General features: G+C 44.7%; 2 protein-coding genes across 3 annotated transcripts in view; one reads left to right on the forward strand and one right to left on the reverse strand.

Annotated features, from left to right (window-relative positions):
- zranb3 (zinc finger, RAN-binding domain containing 3) overlaps positions 1 to 13,979 on the reverse strand; it is a 68,337-nt gene extending 54,358 nt beyond the window's left edge. The window contains exons 1-4 of the mRNA XM_062527573.1: positions 13,569 to 13,979; positions 7,642 to 7,660; positions 5,638 to 5,816; positions 1,617 to 1,848 (exon numbers count right to left, since the gene is read on the reverse strand). Of these exons, the coding sequence (XP_062383557.1) occupies positions 1,617 to 1,848; positions 5,638 to 5,816; positions 7,642 to 7,660; positions 13,569 to 13,720 (582 nt within the window). The 5' untranslated portion in view covers positions 13,721 to 13,979. The remainder of the gene's footprint in view (positions 1 to 1,616; positions 1,849 to 5,637; positions 5,817 to 7,641; positions 7,661 to 13,568) is intronic.
- Positions 13,980 to 14,565: 586 nt separating this feature from the next.
- The window catches only part of LOC134070766 (R3H domain-containing protein 1), a 55,242-nt gene continuing 53,738 nt past the window's right edge, over positions 14,566 to 16,069 (forward strand). Inside the window, exon 1 of one of the 2 annotated variants that reach the window (XM_062527186.1) lies at positions 14,566 to 14,692. The gene's annotated coding sequence lies outside the window, so the exon portion shown is untranslated. The remainder of the gene's footprint in view (positions 14,693 to 16,069) is intronic. The other variant, XM_062527187.1, reaches the window with a different exon arrangement.

The raw sequence follows: 16,069 nt of genomic DNA on the forward strand, positions 1-16,069 counted from the left end.
TAATTTCAAGTATATATATATAGATATGCAAGAAGTTATGAATTATGGAGCCAGAATGCCGAAACGCAAACAAAGCCTGGAACTGAGAAAGGAAGCATTGAATACATACATAAATATGCATATCTCAGTATACATATGCATATCAGCATACACACGCATATAAAGTGTTATTGTGTGTGTGTATATATATGTGTGTGTATATACATATATATATATAGTATATGCATGCATATGGTTCCTCCAAAACCATACTGATCCATACTGTGCTCGGAACTAACAACTATCTACACCTTTCCGGTTTTGCTAACATGTCTTATCCACGCACGCAAGCACACCTGCACGCACACACGCACCTGGTTATGTCACCCCTCAGGTTGTGCATAATAATTGTAGAGAAATTAAACGCTAGTTAGGCTATACTACTTCATATGGAAACTGCATCATGTCGCAGAAAGTCACACATAGAGATACTCCCAATGGAAGAGTGCACTACACCAATTAGTGCTCATTTCTTGTATATTTGAAGTGGTTCTCATTTGCATGGTTGTAAGTACCTTGAAGACAAATCTGAGGTCAACACCTTAAGATTTTTATCAAAAATTCATACGTTTTAAAGAGTAATGAGATGAGAACCTTAAAGTCACCATCTAAACACCCGCATTGCACCAAATACAAACAACGCCTTTTAAGCCTATTGATATATATTTATAAGCAGATGTACACCTGGACAAGTTTTTAGAATACATTTGTCTGTGTGTATGTTTGTCTATGTGTATGTTCAGCTGAAGAGGATGTTCTCATGTGTGTGTAAACGTCCTATGCAACATAGTATAATTCTGATTCTATGCAAATTTGAAATGGTTAGGGGGGATGCAAGTATCTGCTCTATTTGTTACAGCACAGCTTTGCATGAGTGTGTATGTCTATGTGTGCATGTGTATGTGTGTGTATGCGTGTGTTTGTTTGTATGTGTGTGGGTGTGTGGTTGTCTGTCTGTCTATGACTGACTGTCAGATGTCTGCTGCATCTGGTGTATTTCTTGTTGTGTGCTTGTGTGGATGCTGGCACTTCTAGTCTCCCAGCGTGTGCGTGTGTGTGTGCTGTATGTGTGTATGTGTATATGTGTGTATGCATACCTCTGCTCTCCCCAGCACAGATGTGTGTTTGTATATGCATAACTCATTTGGTCGGCCCTGCACAAGTTAGTAGGAGTGTGTGTGTGTGTGTGTGTGTGTGTGTGTGTACCTCTTCTGGTCTGCCCAGAGTGGGGATAGTATGACTGTGACTGTGAGTGTGTAGGTGTATATACATATCTACTCTGGTCTGCCCAGCATGGTTTCTGTGTGTATGTGTGTCCTCTGGCCTGGCCAGAGAGGGTTAGTATGAGTGTGAGTGTGAGTGTGAGTGTGAGTGTGAGTGTGAGTGTGAGTGTGAGTGTGAGTGTGAGTGTGAGTGTGAGTGTGAGTGTGAGTGTGAGTATGAGTATGAGTATGAGTATGAGTATGAGTGTGTATACGTGTGTGTGTGTGTGTGTGTGTGTACCTCCTCTGGTCTGCCCAGCTCGGTGCCACTCTGTGTGTGTGTGTGTGTGTGTGTGTGTGTGTGTGTGTGTGTACCTCCTCTGGTCTGCCCAGTGCGGGCGTGCCAGTCAGCAGTATGGCTCGGCTGGCGCTCTGGATGATGGGCACCAGCAGTTTACTCCGCGCAGCGTTCCGAGACTTGAGGTAGTGCGACTCATCCACCACCACCACCTGGAACTTCTGATTGGTCAGAGCCTCCACTAGGTGCCGTGCGTCCGTGGTCAGCAGCCCGTAGCCCAGGACCGTCACCTTACTGCGGCCGATGCCCCTGCCCATTCAACACAGACCGTCGTTATTAAGAGGCTACTGAATCACTATTGACCGACAACATAACATCGCCATTATAGACGTAATACTAACCAACAACATAACATTGTCATTATAGACGTATTATTGACTAACAACATTACATCGTCAATATAGGCATAATATTGACTAACAACATAACATCGTCATTATAGACAGCAACATAACATTGTTATTACAGATGTTGACTGATAACATAACATCATTGAGGAATCAAAATAATTGAGGCACTCCTGTATTAAAAAATCATTTTGAGGAGCACCCTGTAGTTTCACGGCAAACAAAACATTTTTGACTCAGTGAAGCATTCCACTTTCTTTTTTATAATCTATATATCATCATAGTAGACGGAATACCAACAATAGGGCATCTTACTAACTACTACTCGCATAAGATATCCTGATACCCTGATACAGTACAGCCTACTGACTGATAGCATAGCATCCATACTGACTAAAGCGCATGCCATAAAGGGGCTGATATTTTTGACTGATAAGCATGCAATAAATAATGGATTTGATTGTGTGCCGCCGACAAAGATAAACTGAATTGTTATCAACAAGGTGGCCATGGCAGAGTTTGATGCTAGTGTGCAGGGGAACGTTGAAAACGGAGTGTGCCACACTCATGTCAGTGACTATGTGCGGAGGTCATTAGTAACTAAAGCACTGTGTTTGATTGAGGTAACTCTTCGAATAAGACTGGTAGCCTGGTCAACTTTATAACACAATCTTCTAAACTCCTATGAACCTCCACCATGAATGTCTACAGGAGTTTGGAGGAAGTTTATTGAGAGGTTTTATTACAATCACAAAAAATAACTCACACACACAGGTTTGGCGATTTCTTCACGGTTTTCTCGTTTTATGCTTGCAGGTTTCTCTGCAGAGCTTCCCCTGCAGCTTTAGCGTGCGTATTTTACAACACTACTCAATCTGTCAGCCTGCCTTTTCATGAGACTGATCACGAGGCTGCGAAACTTTCTGTTTGTCAGTGCCCTCAGCCCAGTGGCACAAACTTGCAAGTGTGGTTTTTCCACTCACAGGCGCTAGAGGGAGAAGCGAGACAGCCATCATTCAACCCGAAACAAGTCAAATAACCATTCCAATGACTCCAATGCTTATCAGTTAAGGCACATTAAGCTAAAAAAACTTGCATAGTTCACCTTTAGGTCAGGGCTACTATAAAACAAAGATACTGTCTATGACAGACTGCCGGCATCTTTTATGAATATCAGTTTGAACAAAAGGGTCTGAGGAAAAGAACAGCGAGTGGTTAGAAAGTAAAAAAAAATTCTACCTTCCTTACTTTGCCAGAATTGTGGCCCACTATAACCAACCGATACACAAATTGTAATTACCTCCGCCAACAAATTGGGGTTTGTTTGTTTATTTGCTTGTCTGTTTGTTTGTTTGCAAGATAACTCAAAATGTTACGGAAGGATTTCGATGACATTTTCAGGGAAGGTCTGAATTACATTTTGGGAGTGATCCCGTTACAATCCAGGAGGCGGTTATGTTTTTCGCTTGGTGGGGGTTTGCACTCTCTGAGTAATTCTCTAGTTTAGATATGTGAAAACTAGAACGAAGCTCAATATCTCCTCCTCAAGCACCACTACGCACTACATGACTAATTGAGTGGTCCTCATTTAAGCCTGGATATTTAACTAATTACATTACCCAACTTATGGACCACTATAACCAACCAATATGCATATGATAAAGCACATCAATATGAAACCTGTGACTTGTGGAACCTGTGAAAGGGTTAAGCACTTAAACATCATGCACGCTATAGCAGAGTCCTCAGCATGGGCTCTGTGGTAAATGTTACCATGGTAGCGACATGCAGGTCAACTTAACCCCAGCGCTGAAATTCACAGAATGAACAAACCAATTTGTGCCGAGTCTCTTTTTAGAAGCATCAATAACCAATAAAAAAAAAACAGGGAAGAAAGGGAGGTGAGGAAAAAGGAAAAAAGGAAAAAGAAAAAGTCGGAGCTCTTCTAACGAAGGCTCTCACTAACAACCTCTCCTCCCTTCGCCACAGTGGGTCTGCTACCACTAATTGTCTTCATCCATAACAAACATTATTTCTCATTTGGTACACATGCAGAAGGGCTTAATGACCGCACAGCGTGGAGTGGACAGAATGCCCCACGGAAGATCTATGGCTAGCACACTGGGCTTGAGGATAGAGCTGTTATATCAGTCTCTCTCTCTCTCTCTCTGTGTGTGTGTGTGTGTGTGTGTGTGTGTGAGTTGATGTCTGATTCCTGGATAGGAGTGCAGTCCTGTCTGTCTGTCGTGGAGTCTGTGTGTGTGTGTGTGTGTGTGCGTGCGTGCGTGCGTGCGTGCGTGCGTGCGTGCGTGCGTGCGTGTCTGTGTGTGTGATGTCTGATTGCTGGATAGGAGTGCAGTCCTGTCTGTATGTCTGTCCGTCTGTCTGTTGTGGAGGTCTGTGTAGTGCTTGGACATTTCTGCTGGTCAGTATGATTTTAGGGGCATTGTTTTTGTGGACGTGTTCTTCTCCTGAGGGACGGAGGACCGAGCGCCTCACCAACCAAAGCCAGACGTGTCAGCAGGGGCGTCAAACTCACACTTCAGCAGAACACAACGACCTAAGCCATGGCTCTCTCTTTCTCTCTCTCTCGCCCTCTCTCTGTCTCTCTTCTCCCCTCTCCCTCTTTGTCTTTCTCTCTCTCCTTCTCTCTCTTCTCCGCTTCTCTGCTTTTCCTCTCTTCCTCCCTCTCTCTCTCTCTCTCTCTCTCTCTCTCTCTTCTCTCCTCTTTGTCTTTCTCTCTCCCTCTTCTCTGACCATTTCCTTTTAAGGAAAACTGTAACGAGGTCCGCCATGACCCTCCGCATCTGCAACGGCTGCAAGTAAACGAGGGAGCCGGCTACACTAAAATAACTTCCTAACGAGACAAGACAACATAATCACGGACGGGGCGAGCTCATTCCACCCCCCGACACACAGCACACACAAACATCTCGACTACTTCTCCATTCGGCCCCCGCTGCTCAGCGTCGGCACACACATCATTTCCGCAGCCAATTCCAGCGTCAGGCCTGTTGGGGATTGTCTCGTCGCAACTAGACCCTATTTTATAATCTCTGACACCACCTAAATGTTTCTTAGCAGACAAATACCACCCATGGACCAAGAGCACACAAATGAAATGAAATGATAGACCAACAACAGCTAAATCCAGCAGCCGAAATCTACGAGCAAACACACGAACGGATCACGCAAACATCTATTTCTGCCCTATAATATTGGAGAGAAACTAGCTAGCTGTTTTTTCCAAATTCACTATTCTTATGAGCCAAATAACTCAATACAAACAAAAACTGACACCGAGACCCACTACCTGAACACACAAGAAGAGATGTAAGCTGTTCCTCAATTTTCACTATATTCACAGACAAAAGCAAACACACACCCAGCATTACGATTCAAAGGCCCATGACACAGGCGAATGATGTGAAAAAGGAAGTCAGGTTGTCTTGAACATGCCATTTCATCTGTGTGTTCTGTGGCATTACAAGCGAGAACTGGCCAAAGCTATCTGGTTAGCGTGTTTTTGATAGCACTCAAATAGTACATCAAAATGGTTATCTAGAATATTCTGCGGCTATTTCTAGGTCATTTTTTTGCCATTTTGAAATGTTTTAAGACCCTGCACATTTCCCCTCTATGAAGACACATTTGTGTCAGGCGAAGGGAGGTGAAGCGAGACTAGACCTACGTGGTGTCGGACTTGCTCTCCACCAGGTTGATGTCTCCAGGCAGCAGCTCCGGCACCCAGCGCTCCAGCTCCTCGATCCAGGGGTAGCGCAGCGAAGACGGCACCACCACCAGCAAAGGCCACTGCTGCCGGTAGATGTAGGCCACAGAGATGGCCTGGATGGTCTTGCCCAGACCCATCTGTGACAAGCACAAACCTTTACATTACATTACATTACATCACATCCATTACATTACACGGAGATGGCCTGGATGGTCTTGCCCAGACCCATCTGTGACAAGCACAAACCTTTACATTACATTACATTACATCACATCCATTACATTACATCACACGGAGATGGCCTGGATGGTCTTGCCCAGACCCATCTGTGACAAGCACAAACCTTTACAGCACTACTTACAACTATTCTTGCTGATCCTACGGACAATTGCATTCATTGATGCACTTATTGTGGTTTTTGTTTATTGTTGTTGTTAATTGCACTGCTACACCTTTGTTACTCTTTGATACAGTGGAATAACCCTGTACCAGTTAATTACTTGCACACACATATGACATGTATGTTGTGTCATTGGTGTCTTGGAACATGTCTGCCATTACCCTACGTAGCACATGTATCAACTGTGTTGGTACACACTTATTACTCTTTGATACAGTGGCATAAACCCATTAAAATGAAGTGTACCAATTAAGTACTTACATGTGTGCGTGCAAGTAATTAACTGGTACACTGGTTTATTCCATTGTATCAAAGAGTAACAAAGGTCTAGCAGTGCAGCTGTTACAAGTACACTAAGGACAATGAGGCCTTGACTGGAGCTAAGAATGGTTTGTATATTAAATCTATCATGACCAGATTTACCCCATCCAGCAGGTCTCAGGTCAGCCCTTTGCCTCTGATGAAAAATGTAGGAAAATTGGCAAAGTTTTGTAAAAGCACTCAGTATTACGATGTAACAACTAGGTACCCACAAATACATAATGCAAGTACAATGCTAGTACATGCTAGTACAAGTTGTTACACAGGTTGTACCACTGTACCTAATTAGGTAGGTACACTGTAACAGTGAGTGTTACCCAACAACAATTCTCACAACAATTCTAGGAAAATGTAAAAAAAAGGTAGAGTGCAATTAGAATAAGTGCATCAGTGAGTGCTGATTTAAAACAGTCAAGAGTCAACCTCACTACTGCTATTCATGCAGAACTAAAGAAAAAACCGAAGCAACGGCAAAGTCAGAAGTAAACACAAAAAGACACAAATTTAACCAAATATGGCTCATTCAGCGCAAACCTCTGCCAATTTTCTGCTCATTGTGCATGCTTTAGCTCTAAAAAGTACTTAACAATGCAGACTCTACAGCTCCAATTTTGGCAATAAGGTTGACCGATTTTGGCTTCATTTCCTCAGAATGGCAGCGAATGACGCCATGCTGTCCAAAGTTTTTATAGTCATTGACCATTACCCTTTACTCTAACCTTAACATAATCACTGCAACATGGGACCACAAAACCACAACAAACCCATCTACCCCAGCGCTGTAGAGGTCAAATCAGCAATCAAATGCCTTATTACAGCTCTCCACTTTAAACATATGATTAACTCCCATCTGATCTTATGTAACAAAGGTGGGCAAAGCAGTTTGCTGTAGTCTGTAGTCCCTCTTTAAGATTATGTGATGAACAAAAGCTCAGGGATGTGAAACCGGGATTGTATGTGTATGTATATATGTGTGTGTGTGTGTGTGTGTGTGTGTGTGTGTGTGTGTGTGTGTGTGTGTGCGCTATGATGAGTGGAGCTCATTGAGAGATTGGGAGTCTGACTGTGGAATAAATTTGTGTCGTGGCTGATAACAGGAGGTCTGACAAATGCACGGGAGAGATGAAAGACGGCACAGCAGGCTAAACAGAATTATGCACGCCAAGAAAAGAAGGAGAGGGGATGGGGAGAGAGAGAGGAAAAAAGAGAAAAGCATATTTTCATATTTCATGTTGCCTTACCTCATCTGCAATCATGCATCTGAAAACCAGAGAAGGGAAAAACAAAACCAGAGATAAACAACACGGAATTGTCACAGCAGGTACAAAAAAGAACCAAAACAAAAACATACAGTGTTTTCCTCCTAAATGAGAACCTGGAATAAAACTACTAAACCATTGGAGACCTACCACATCCATTACTGTTGGCTAGGAATCTCAGCACAAGCACAGATAATTAACTTGAAACGAGACTTTTTTCTTTTCTTTGGATTTCTCAAATCAGTGACACGAGGGCCAGGCAGAGCGGAGGGAAGACGGCAGCACATATTGATCCCAACATTATTGCAGTATCTGAGCTTCCTGTCTGCTGCACATTGCTCAGGATGGATCATTTTACAGACACCTGGATGCACACAGCCTTCAATTTGAGGAGCGTTTGCAGAGAGAGGCAGAGAGAGAGAGAGAGAGAGAGAGAGAGAGAGAGAGTAAAAGAGAGCACACGAGTGCGAGAGCGAGAGGGGGGAAAAAAAGCGCAGGTCAATCTTGGCAGTGGGTGTGTAATTTGCGACGGCGCGGTGGAGCACTTCCTCTGCTTCCTGCTCTCCTCAGCACCCGCGTCTTCGCCGGCCTCCTGTGACCCGCCGTGACAATTAAGGCGCTCTTCAATAAATCAGAAGGCATTAGGCCGAGCGCAGGGGAGCGCATGGACCCCTCATCAAAATAAATTAGCTCTTTATTGAGTTTCACACTTTCCTGCGTTGGGGTGAAAAATCAATAGAATCAGAGAAACAGGGGAATTTCATTTCAGCTCTGCAGGGGAGATCTTGGCGAGAGAGAGAGAGAAGGAGAGAACGAGGGTAGGGGGTGGGGAGGGTGTTGAGCTTGTCAAAAATTTCAGGATGCCGAATAAAATGTCCTCTCTGCAGGTGTACGGAACTAATGACAATGCTGGACTCGCGTGGGAGACGTTCGCCCGCCCGCCCGTCCGTCCGGCTGATTCATTCGCTCGCTCGCTCACTCGCTCGCATCTCCTGTTCAGATGTGAACGGGAAGGGAAAAGAAAAAAGCAAAAGAAAAACACGCTTTCATGGTTTTCACTCTCAATTTGTGCGAGCGGCCCGATGCAGAGTCAGAGAAATGTCTCGGCACAAAGAGCCGAACTTTGAATTAACAAAGCAATATGCCCCGCGCAGCTTTTAGGACCGTTCCAGAAGCAGACACAGACGCCAAAGTATTCCACCCCCTAAAAATGACCCGTTTAAGAGCGTTGCGCTAGTCGCGAACTTGCGCTCCACAAAACAACTTAGTTAAGGGGTCTGCATTTCCGTCTCCTCAGCAAAGGATGGCAACTTATTATTAGTATGCTAATATTTCAGAGGCGGGAGTGGCTGTTTGTTGTGTGATTCTGTGATAATGAACACAGTACACGTCTGACGGAGAGAGGGATAGAGAGGGCTGGAGAAGGATAGAGAGAGGGTAAGAGAGAGGGATAGAGAGAGATGAGCGGGATGGAGAGAGGTGGGGTGGGAAGCAGTCCTAATTCCTTCTTCATTTACATTTGTCCCCTTCAGTTGAAGAGCGTGATTAATGTGCCGGTCGCTGCCGGTGGTTTTGTCTAATTGCTTGAGCACTCTCTTCTCGTCTGCCATAACACACACACACACACACACACACGCACACACACACACACACATGCACACATACACACACACAAACACACACACAATGGGAGGCTCTAGTCAGGTGCTTGCCATTTCTCCACACATTAATCATTCTTCCTTAAATAACCTGACGTGTGCCAGCCGCCTCGCTTCCAGGAGGATGCTCTGCCCCCGTTGCCTGACAACAGCACAGAAAACTTTTTCTCTCTCTCTCGACACCCCCCCCCCCCCTCCCCCAAACCCTCCTCGGTTCTAAATGTTATCTCTCGAGCCAAATGGTTCAAGTCTCACCTGACGTGGCATGTCGCCCAGAGAGAGGCTGATTGCTTGGTGTTTGCAAGGATAATGATGCATTGTTTAGAGTGTGGACAAAAAAAGAAGAAGAAAAGAGTTCATCTAATAGCCTACATTTCCCAGGGTTCAATGTCACAACAGGCTTATTGGTCAGTGTCTGTCTGCAGTGATGAGACTGTATTATTAGGTGCACTCGACATGTCAAGTCGGCTGCAAACGCATGCAGTCGAAACGTAATTTGAGTCATATGCAGTGCATGCTGGTTAGACGTGTTGTTCGACTTGAAGAAAAGTTGTGATCATGTGACAAAAATGCGACCATGTCACGTCACTCAAAACTCGCGGGATGAAGACACCTGCAGTCGAATTCTGCATTTGCCTTTTCGTGCATGCAACCGGCTGTATCCCGCCCCATGACGTCAGTTCAAGGACTTGATAGGTCCGTTTGGAACAGGTTTGGAAGGAATCTCCCCATGACGATTATGACAGGGGTCTCGTTCTGCCTGCTTACCAAAGATTCTATAGCGGAGCAAGATGGATGCAGTTAACAATTTAGGATCAGCACAGCCAGCGTCTGGGATGACACCTGAGCTTGTCAAAAGTGATCCATCTTGTTCTGTTGCAGAATCTTTGCCCCTTACGTTAGAAGGTACTAAAATGAACAGATATGGAAGGGATACCTTCTTATTTGTGATTTCTGGAACAGCGGTAGGCTAGCCTACTGAAAAGGTTTTGATATTCTGCTATTTTATGCTGTTGGTTACATATACACACGGAAAACACTTGATATTTAATTAATGTGCTACAATGCAGGCCTGTAACTGTATGATAACAGTGGTTTAGGCTATTTAAACTACTTCATATCACTTTATTTCGTCAGTCATCATGCTCGTTTTAATGAGTAAGAATGAAAGTTAAATACTGTATTTAATGCACACAAATTCCGCGATATCTCCCGCGAGGTCTCACTCGAATCACGTCTGTCAAATTTGCAAAATCGTGTTCGGGACCATCTGCACCTAAAACTTTAGCCCCTCCCGGTGACACTCAAGCTCTCGTTGACGTATGCAGTCAGCCGAAGTCAGCCGTTTCCGAACTCGAATGCACCTATTCTCTCTGTCCAGCCACACAACAGCTCACAATGGAGCAGTGCACAGTACCAGCGTCATGTAAAGTTCATTTGAATCACAACTAATTACAACAGTGTGTTGCCAATAAACAAGAGAGTACTAAACTACCACAGAGGACACAAACAAAACACACATAAAACAGACACACACAAACACAACACATACACACACATAACACATGCACGCACGCACACACGCACGCACGACAACATAACACACGCACATACGCAAACACAAACACAACACACAAACGCACACGCAAACAAGTGCATAATAAAAAGAAATCAATGTCTCCTGACCACAGGAGCCCACACGGCTTAAAAGCCTAGTAAATCATCTCTCATATCAGTGCCAGTGACCTGTGGTATAATGTGCAAACCTTAGCACTTCTATCAGATGCTGCTTGTGCCGGGGATCATTAAGCAAGGTAACTGTGTCAGCAGGCCGCCGGCTAATTAACATTCTCAAGCAGGTTTCATCATTTTCTCAGCCCGATGATGAATTAGCGTTTGGGATCCTCCTCCGCCCTAACGGATGCAGAACTGTTTCGTGTGTTTCTTTTTTGTGTGTGTGTGTGTGTGTGTGCGTGTGTGTGTGTGTGTGTGTGTGTGTGTGTTTCGTTCGGTTCGTTCGCTGGTTAGTTCGGCCTCCCCCTGCGCGCCATGCCCGGTTGCGTTTACGGTGCGGCGGCGTTCACACAAAGCCCTTTCTTCCCCTCCCCTCTCCGTTTCATTCACACACTTTATACAGTTTAATTAGGAGAGGCAGCGGCAGGGCTCCTGTTGGAAGGACCTCCTCCAGAGGCCGTTCTCAGTGAAATGTGGATTGTGTGAATTGTGTGTTTGTGCGTCTGCCGTAGCAATGAGAAAAGCAGATTGCTCGCTCGGTGAGGAAAGGAACAATTCAACCCTCTTGTGAAATTACAGGATTGCACAAAAACAACTCATTGTCTGTCTGTCTGTCTGTCTGTCTGTCTGTCTGTCTGTCTGTCTGTCTGTCTGTCTGTCTGGGTGTAAGAACAAGAGAGAAAAAGTTGGGGAGAAAAGGAGGAAGAAATGAAACCAGAGGAAAAAGGAGTGAGAGGGCGAGAGAATGAGAGAACAAGATGGGCAGAAACATGAGACATGAGAGTGAGGGATAAGGAAAAAGAGAAAGAGATAGAAAGTTGCAGAGGGAGCGCAAGAGACTGATTTACTATTCCTCTCACAAGATAAAGAATCCCGCAATGGTAGACCTACTCCACACGAAGCAGAGCGGCCAGATCTAGCACAGCTCAGCCCAACGCCCCCCAAGCTTCGCCACACTGTCAGTCAGCGACAGCCTATCAGACAAGCAGCGACACTGAGGAACGGCACAAACAGGCCCTGACAACACCACCAACACCACCAACAACACCACCACCACCACCGGCTCCCTGATAAACATCCCCTCCAGTGCAGGGGGGGCCCCCACTACACAGCATGGCACAGCTGCGGCGCTGTTCTGTTTACCCCTAAATTCATTTTCATGTTGCTGGGGCTCCAATGCCAATTCCATCATTACCGACAGTGAGTCACTGCTCCTGCTCCTCCTCTATGTCTCGGGGCAGACACACACACACACACACACACACACACACACACACACACACACACAGAGAGAGTGGATGAGGACGCAGCAGGACCTGCGGAAGGGGAATGTGAGAAGCAAGACGGGCACCGAGGCTAATTGGTTGTTGACGGTGCCGCAATTACAAGTGACTCCATCATTGGCGGCCATCAAATTTATGATGCAAGACTGTCGGGCGGCTGGGGTGCGTAATTGCAATCAAAACATTTCGGCGACTGAAATTTTACATCGATGCCACCGCCGCGAGGGAGGGGGGCCTTGCTGTCGGCGTTCCATTCTCCCTGCCTGTGTCATGGCTATATTTACACAATTTAATTGTCTGGACAATCCGGGCCGACAACGAATGAGGGAATTGATTTCCATTTTTTAAGCACACTCACACATCATTTGGAATACAAATAGGCTCTGATTGCATATGGGACACTGGAGAGTTAGAGAGAGAGAGAGAGAGAGAAAGATGGAGAGATAGATAGGTAGAGACAGAGAGAGAGAGAGAGAGAGAAATGGGCCTCGATTGGGTTAAGTAAGCCAGATCATAGGCACTCCATGAGTATTCTGTGTCTTTCAGCTGTGACTTTCAAAGACCCCCTACGCACACCCACACTCCCACCCCCATCTCATCAGCCCACATTCATTCAAAATGGACAGATTCTCACCTATCTTTGAACTTCCGTAACTCTGGACTGTTGTAGACACAACACACCGCTTCCCACAAAAGCCACTTAAAGCACCTGAGCTGACTGACCAACCGAGACTTCTTGTAGCCTTTGCTGACTGTCGGAGGCTCACAATCGATAGCTGGCCTACAGTCTCGGCTCTCCCGTTCATTACTAACCGCTTGGATTGCAAGTCCCGGGAGAGAGCCAGCGGAGGGCTCTCGCACGTGTGCGGGCTGTCACACTGATGTCTCTCGCCTAATTGACTGACTGACCCCGGCAGACGAGAACAGCTCCTCCGGTGTCACCATATTGATCACTACCTCATCACAACATCTTCAGGCTACTCCCGTGACCCAGTCTCCCCTAAGGCTTTCATCGACAAGAGCTGGCTTCTTGGTGAAGTAAATTAGCGAGTCTGCCATCTCTGTGTGCAGCAATGGTGGGAAAGACGTTTTAACAACAATAGCAGCTAGAGGAAATGCGCCTCATATTCAGCCAGAAGTAGCCTATGTGACAGGGTAAAAAGTATGGAGGTGTGGTTAGTAAATAAATTCCATACAACACTCATTATAACTGCAAGTTGAGTACTTAACTTACCTCCCTTTCCTTGACAGGGCAAACTTGATTCCCTCTCGCTGAAAAGGCATCAACTTCTTCTGTAACTTCTCCGGCAGAGACGCAAACTCGCGGTCCACCCCCTGGTCAGTAGCAGCACTCTGACTGCAACTTGTTGGGCTGATCTTTTCCATGTCTACAAGTAAGCCTCAAAGGGAGCATGCATGCACGGCGTTAGATAGCAAGGGCAAGCAACAGCCTTGGACAGCAAAAAGGCTGCACTAAGCTCATCTGACAGCGTTCAGCTAAGAGGTAGTTTTACTTCTAAAAACCAAAAAAACCTGACCTGACTAGTATGGTAACTACTTTACTGTCTTAATTGAAGATGTACACAAGTTAACGTTTGTTTTCACCAGACGTTCACTACAGACGTTTCGCGCGGTTCCGTCGAAAATTTTGCTTGCGTTGCTGTACGTCATTATGGCGCGACGTAAAACTGTTATCATATCATTTACGTCCGAGAGGACCTCTGCTGCCAAATCCCTTGTGGTCAATTACAGCGATATTAATCATTCATATCTCTAACAGGTTGGTTTGAATAATTGTATTTGTATGATATTTAATTGAAATAGTCTTCGACGTTGAAAATGTCACATATGAAGTGTTGCTGTGCAGAACAGGAGAGATAACTGTTTGGTAAAGGAAGTTACCATTCTCCTGTTAACGTTACAAACAGTTCCCCCATTTGCCATTTCTAAGCATTTGGCCATATTTGTGATAGTAGTCAGTTGCCCAGTGGAACTGAACCAACAAATCTCATGAGTCAGGTACAGATATAGCACATAATGTATCCAAACATTTCAACTCACATAGTGAGCCACATTGAAATAAATATTGAAATTGACACTTTACTCTTCTAGACATATTCGTTGAGTAGCTTGAGTAGGAGGGGGTTCTGTGCAAGCGTAAGCGCTTTGATTGGTCATACGACCTGCCAGTCGCGGTGTTTCCTATTGACTCTGTTCTTTCTGTGTGTGTCCCGTATCCTTTGCTTTGCCTAGTCAAGCGTCTAGTGTTGCTGACTTAGCTACAGATTGACTACAACCAACCAGCAATACATGTTTCTGCGGCATAATTCATTAATCTAAAACACAACAGCCTACCTGGTAAGGCGATTTTGGTATAATTGCTGTTCTCTGTGATGTACGATTGTCAAGATACATTAGCGAAAAAAATACTCATTGCTGTATCGTTTACCTGATTCGAAGCTAGCTAGCTAGCGCCATTGGGTTCGTTAGCTAATGTTAGCCAGCTAGCTTGGACAATGCAAGCTGATTGGTCTACTTGAAATATTGTAATAGCAGCTAGCTAATAAGATAACAAGGTATTCAACCTAAACGTATTGAATACAGCGTGAGTATAGAACTGTGCATGATATTACAAATAATGTGTGACATAAATGTCCTAAGAGTGGTCAAGATGACACATAACCTCGCCAACCGATCAATGATTCCCCAGTACGTTTGCTAAAAATAACATTTGCGGCGGTAGCCGGCTAGCAGCATACAGGAGTAGGCCTGTCCATTTTAACGTGCTTGCTAGCATAACTGCCTGATAGAGTCGTATGTCTTCCTTGTCGCAACTGTTGTTTAAATAAGTCATTACAACACGATAAGGTGTCAGTTTGGTATAATCGTAGTATTAGATACGCGATGTCATCTCTGGTCAAATCAAAATAATCTCACGTTACTGTTATGATATGGGAGGAAGGCTTTAGCCAGGGTTTGGGCCTGACATGTTCTCATGTGGTATAAAGAGGTAAAGCTAACTAATAGCTAATGCAACTTTGGAAACTTGTTTGAATTGCTATTAGCTACATTTTAGACACGATAGCTGCTATGTTGACATTTGTAGCTAGTTTCTGGTATTTTTGTTTTTGTCATAGACTTGTGAATCAAGAGACATATACACAATGATTATTGAAAGCTAACCTCAACTGGAAGCTCGCTACCTATTGCTACCTACCTGCCTTCATGTTTGGCAAGCACCACTAAAACTGTTACGGAGCGGTTTGGCAAGGTAGTTAGCTGGCTAACACTAGCTTGCTAACTTGAGCTAACAAGTTGGTAAGCCACTAGGTTAAGATATTGTATGTAGCATTTGAGTGTAAATTAAGTGTATGTTTGAACCATGTACAGTATCATTACATACACTAATAGCGCAATGGCCGAAGTTGTGAACTAGTGCCTCAAAAATGGAAACGTATCTGCGAACTACATGTAACCTTAGCTTCAGCCAGCTAGCCATGCGTCTGCCGGCAGCTTGGCATCGCGCTATGTGGTAGCTAACATTAGGTTACTTTACACTTACTTAAGCTAAGTTATAACCAGCTAACGCTACTGGTACGACGTTGACATTGAATCCTAAACTGTATGAAGCACTGAAGTTAATCTAGGCTTCAACAACCTAGTTTTGGCTAATCCATCATGTCCAATGTGGAGTCAACTGAGCATTAAGTGACTGCATAATTAACTTGTCTTACT

Source organism: Sardina pilchardus, chromosome 23 (assembly GCF_963854185.1).
Source record: "Sardina pilchardus chromosome 23, fSarPil1.1, whole genome shotgun sequence".
Taxonomy (NCBI): domain Eukaryota; kingdom Metazoa; phylum Chordata; class Actinopteri; order Clupeiformes; family Clupeidae; genus Sardina; species Sardina pilchardus.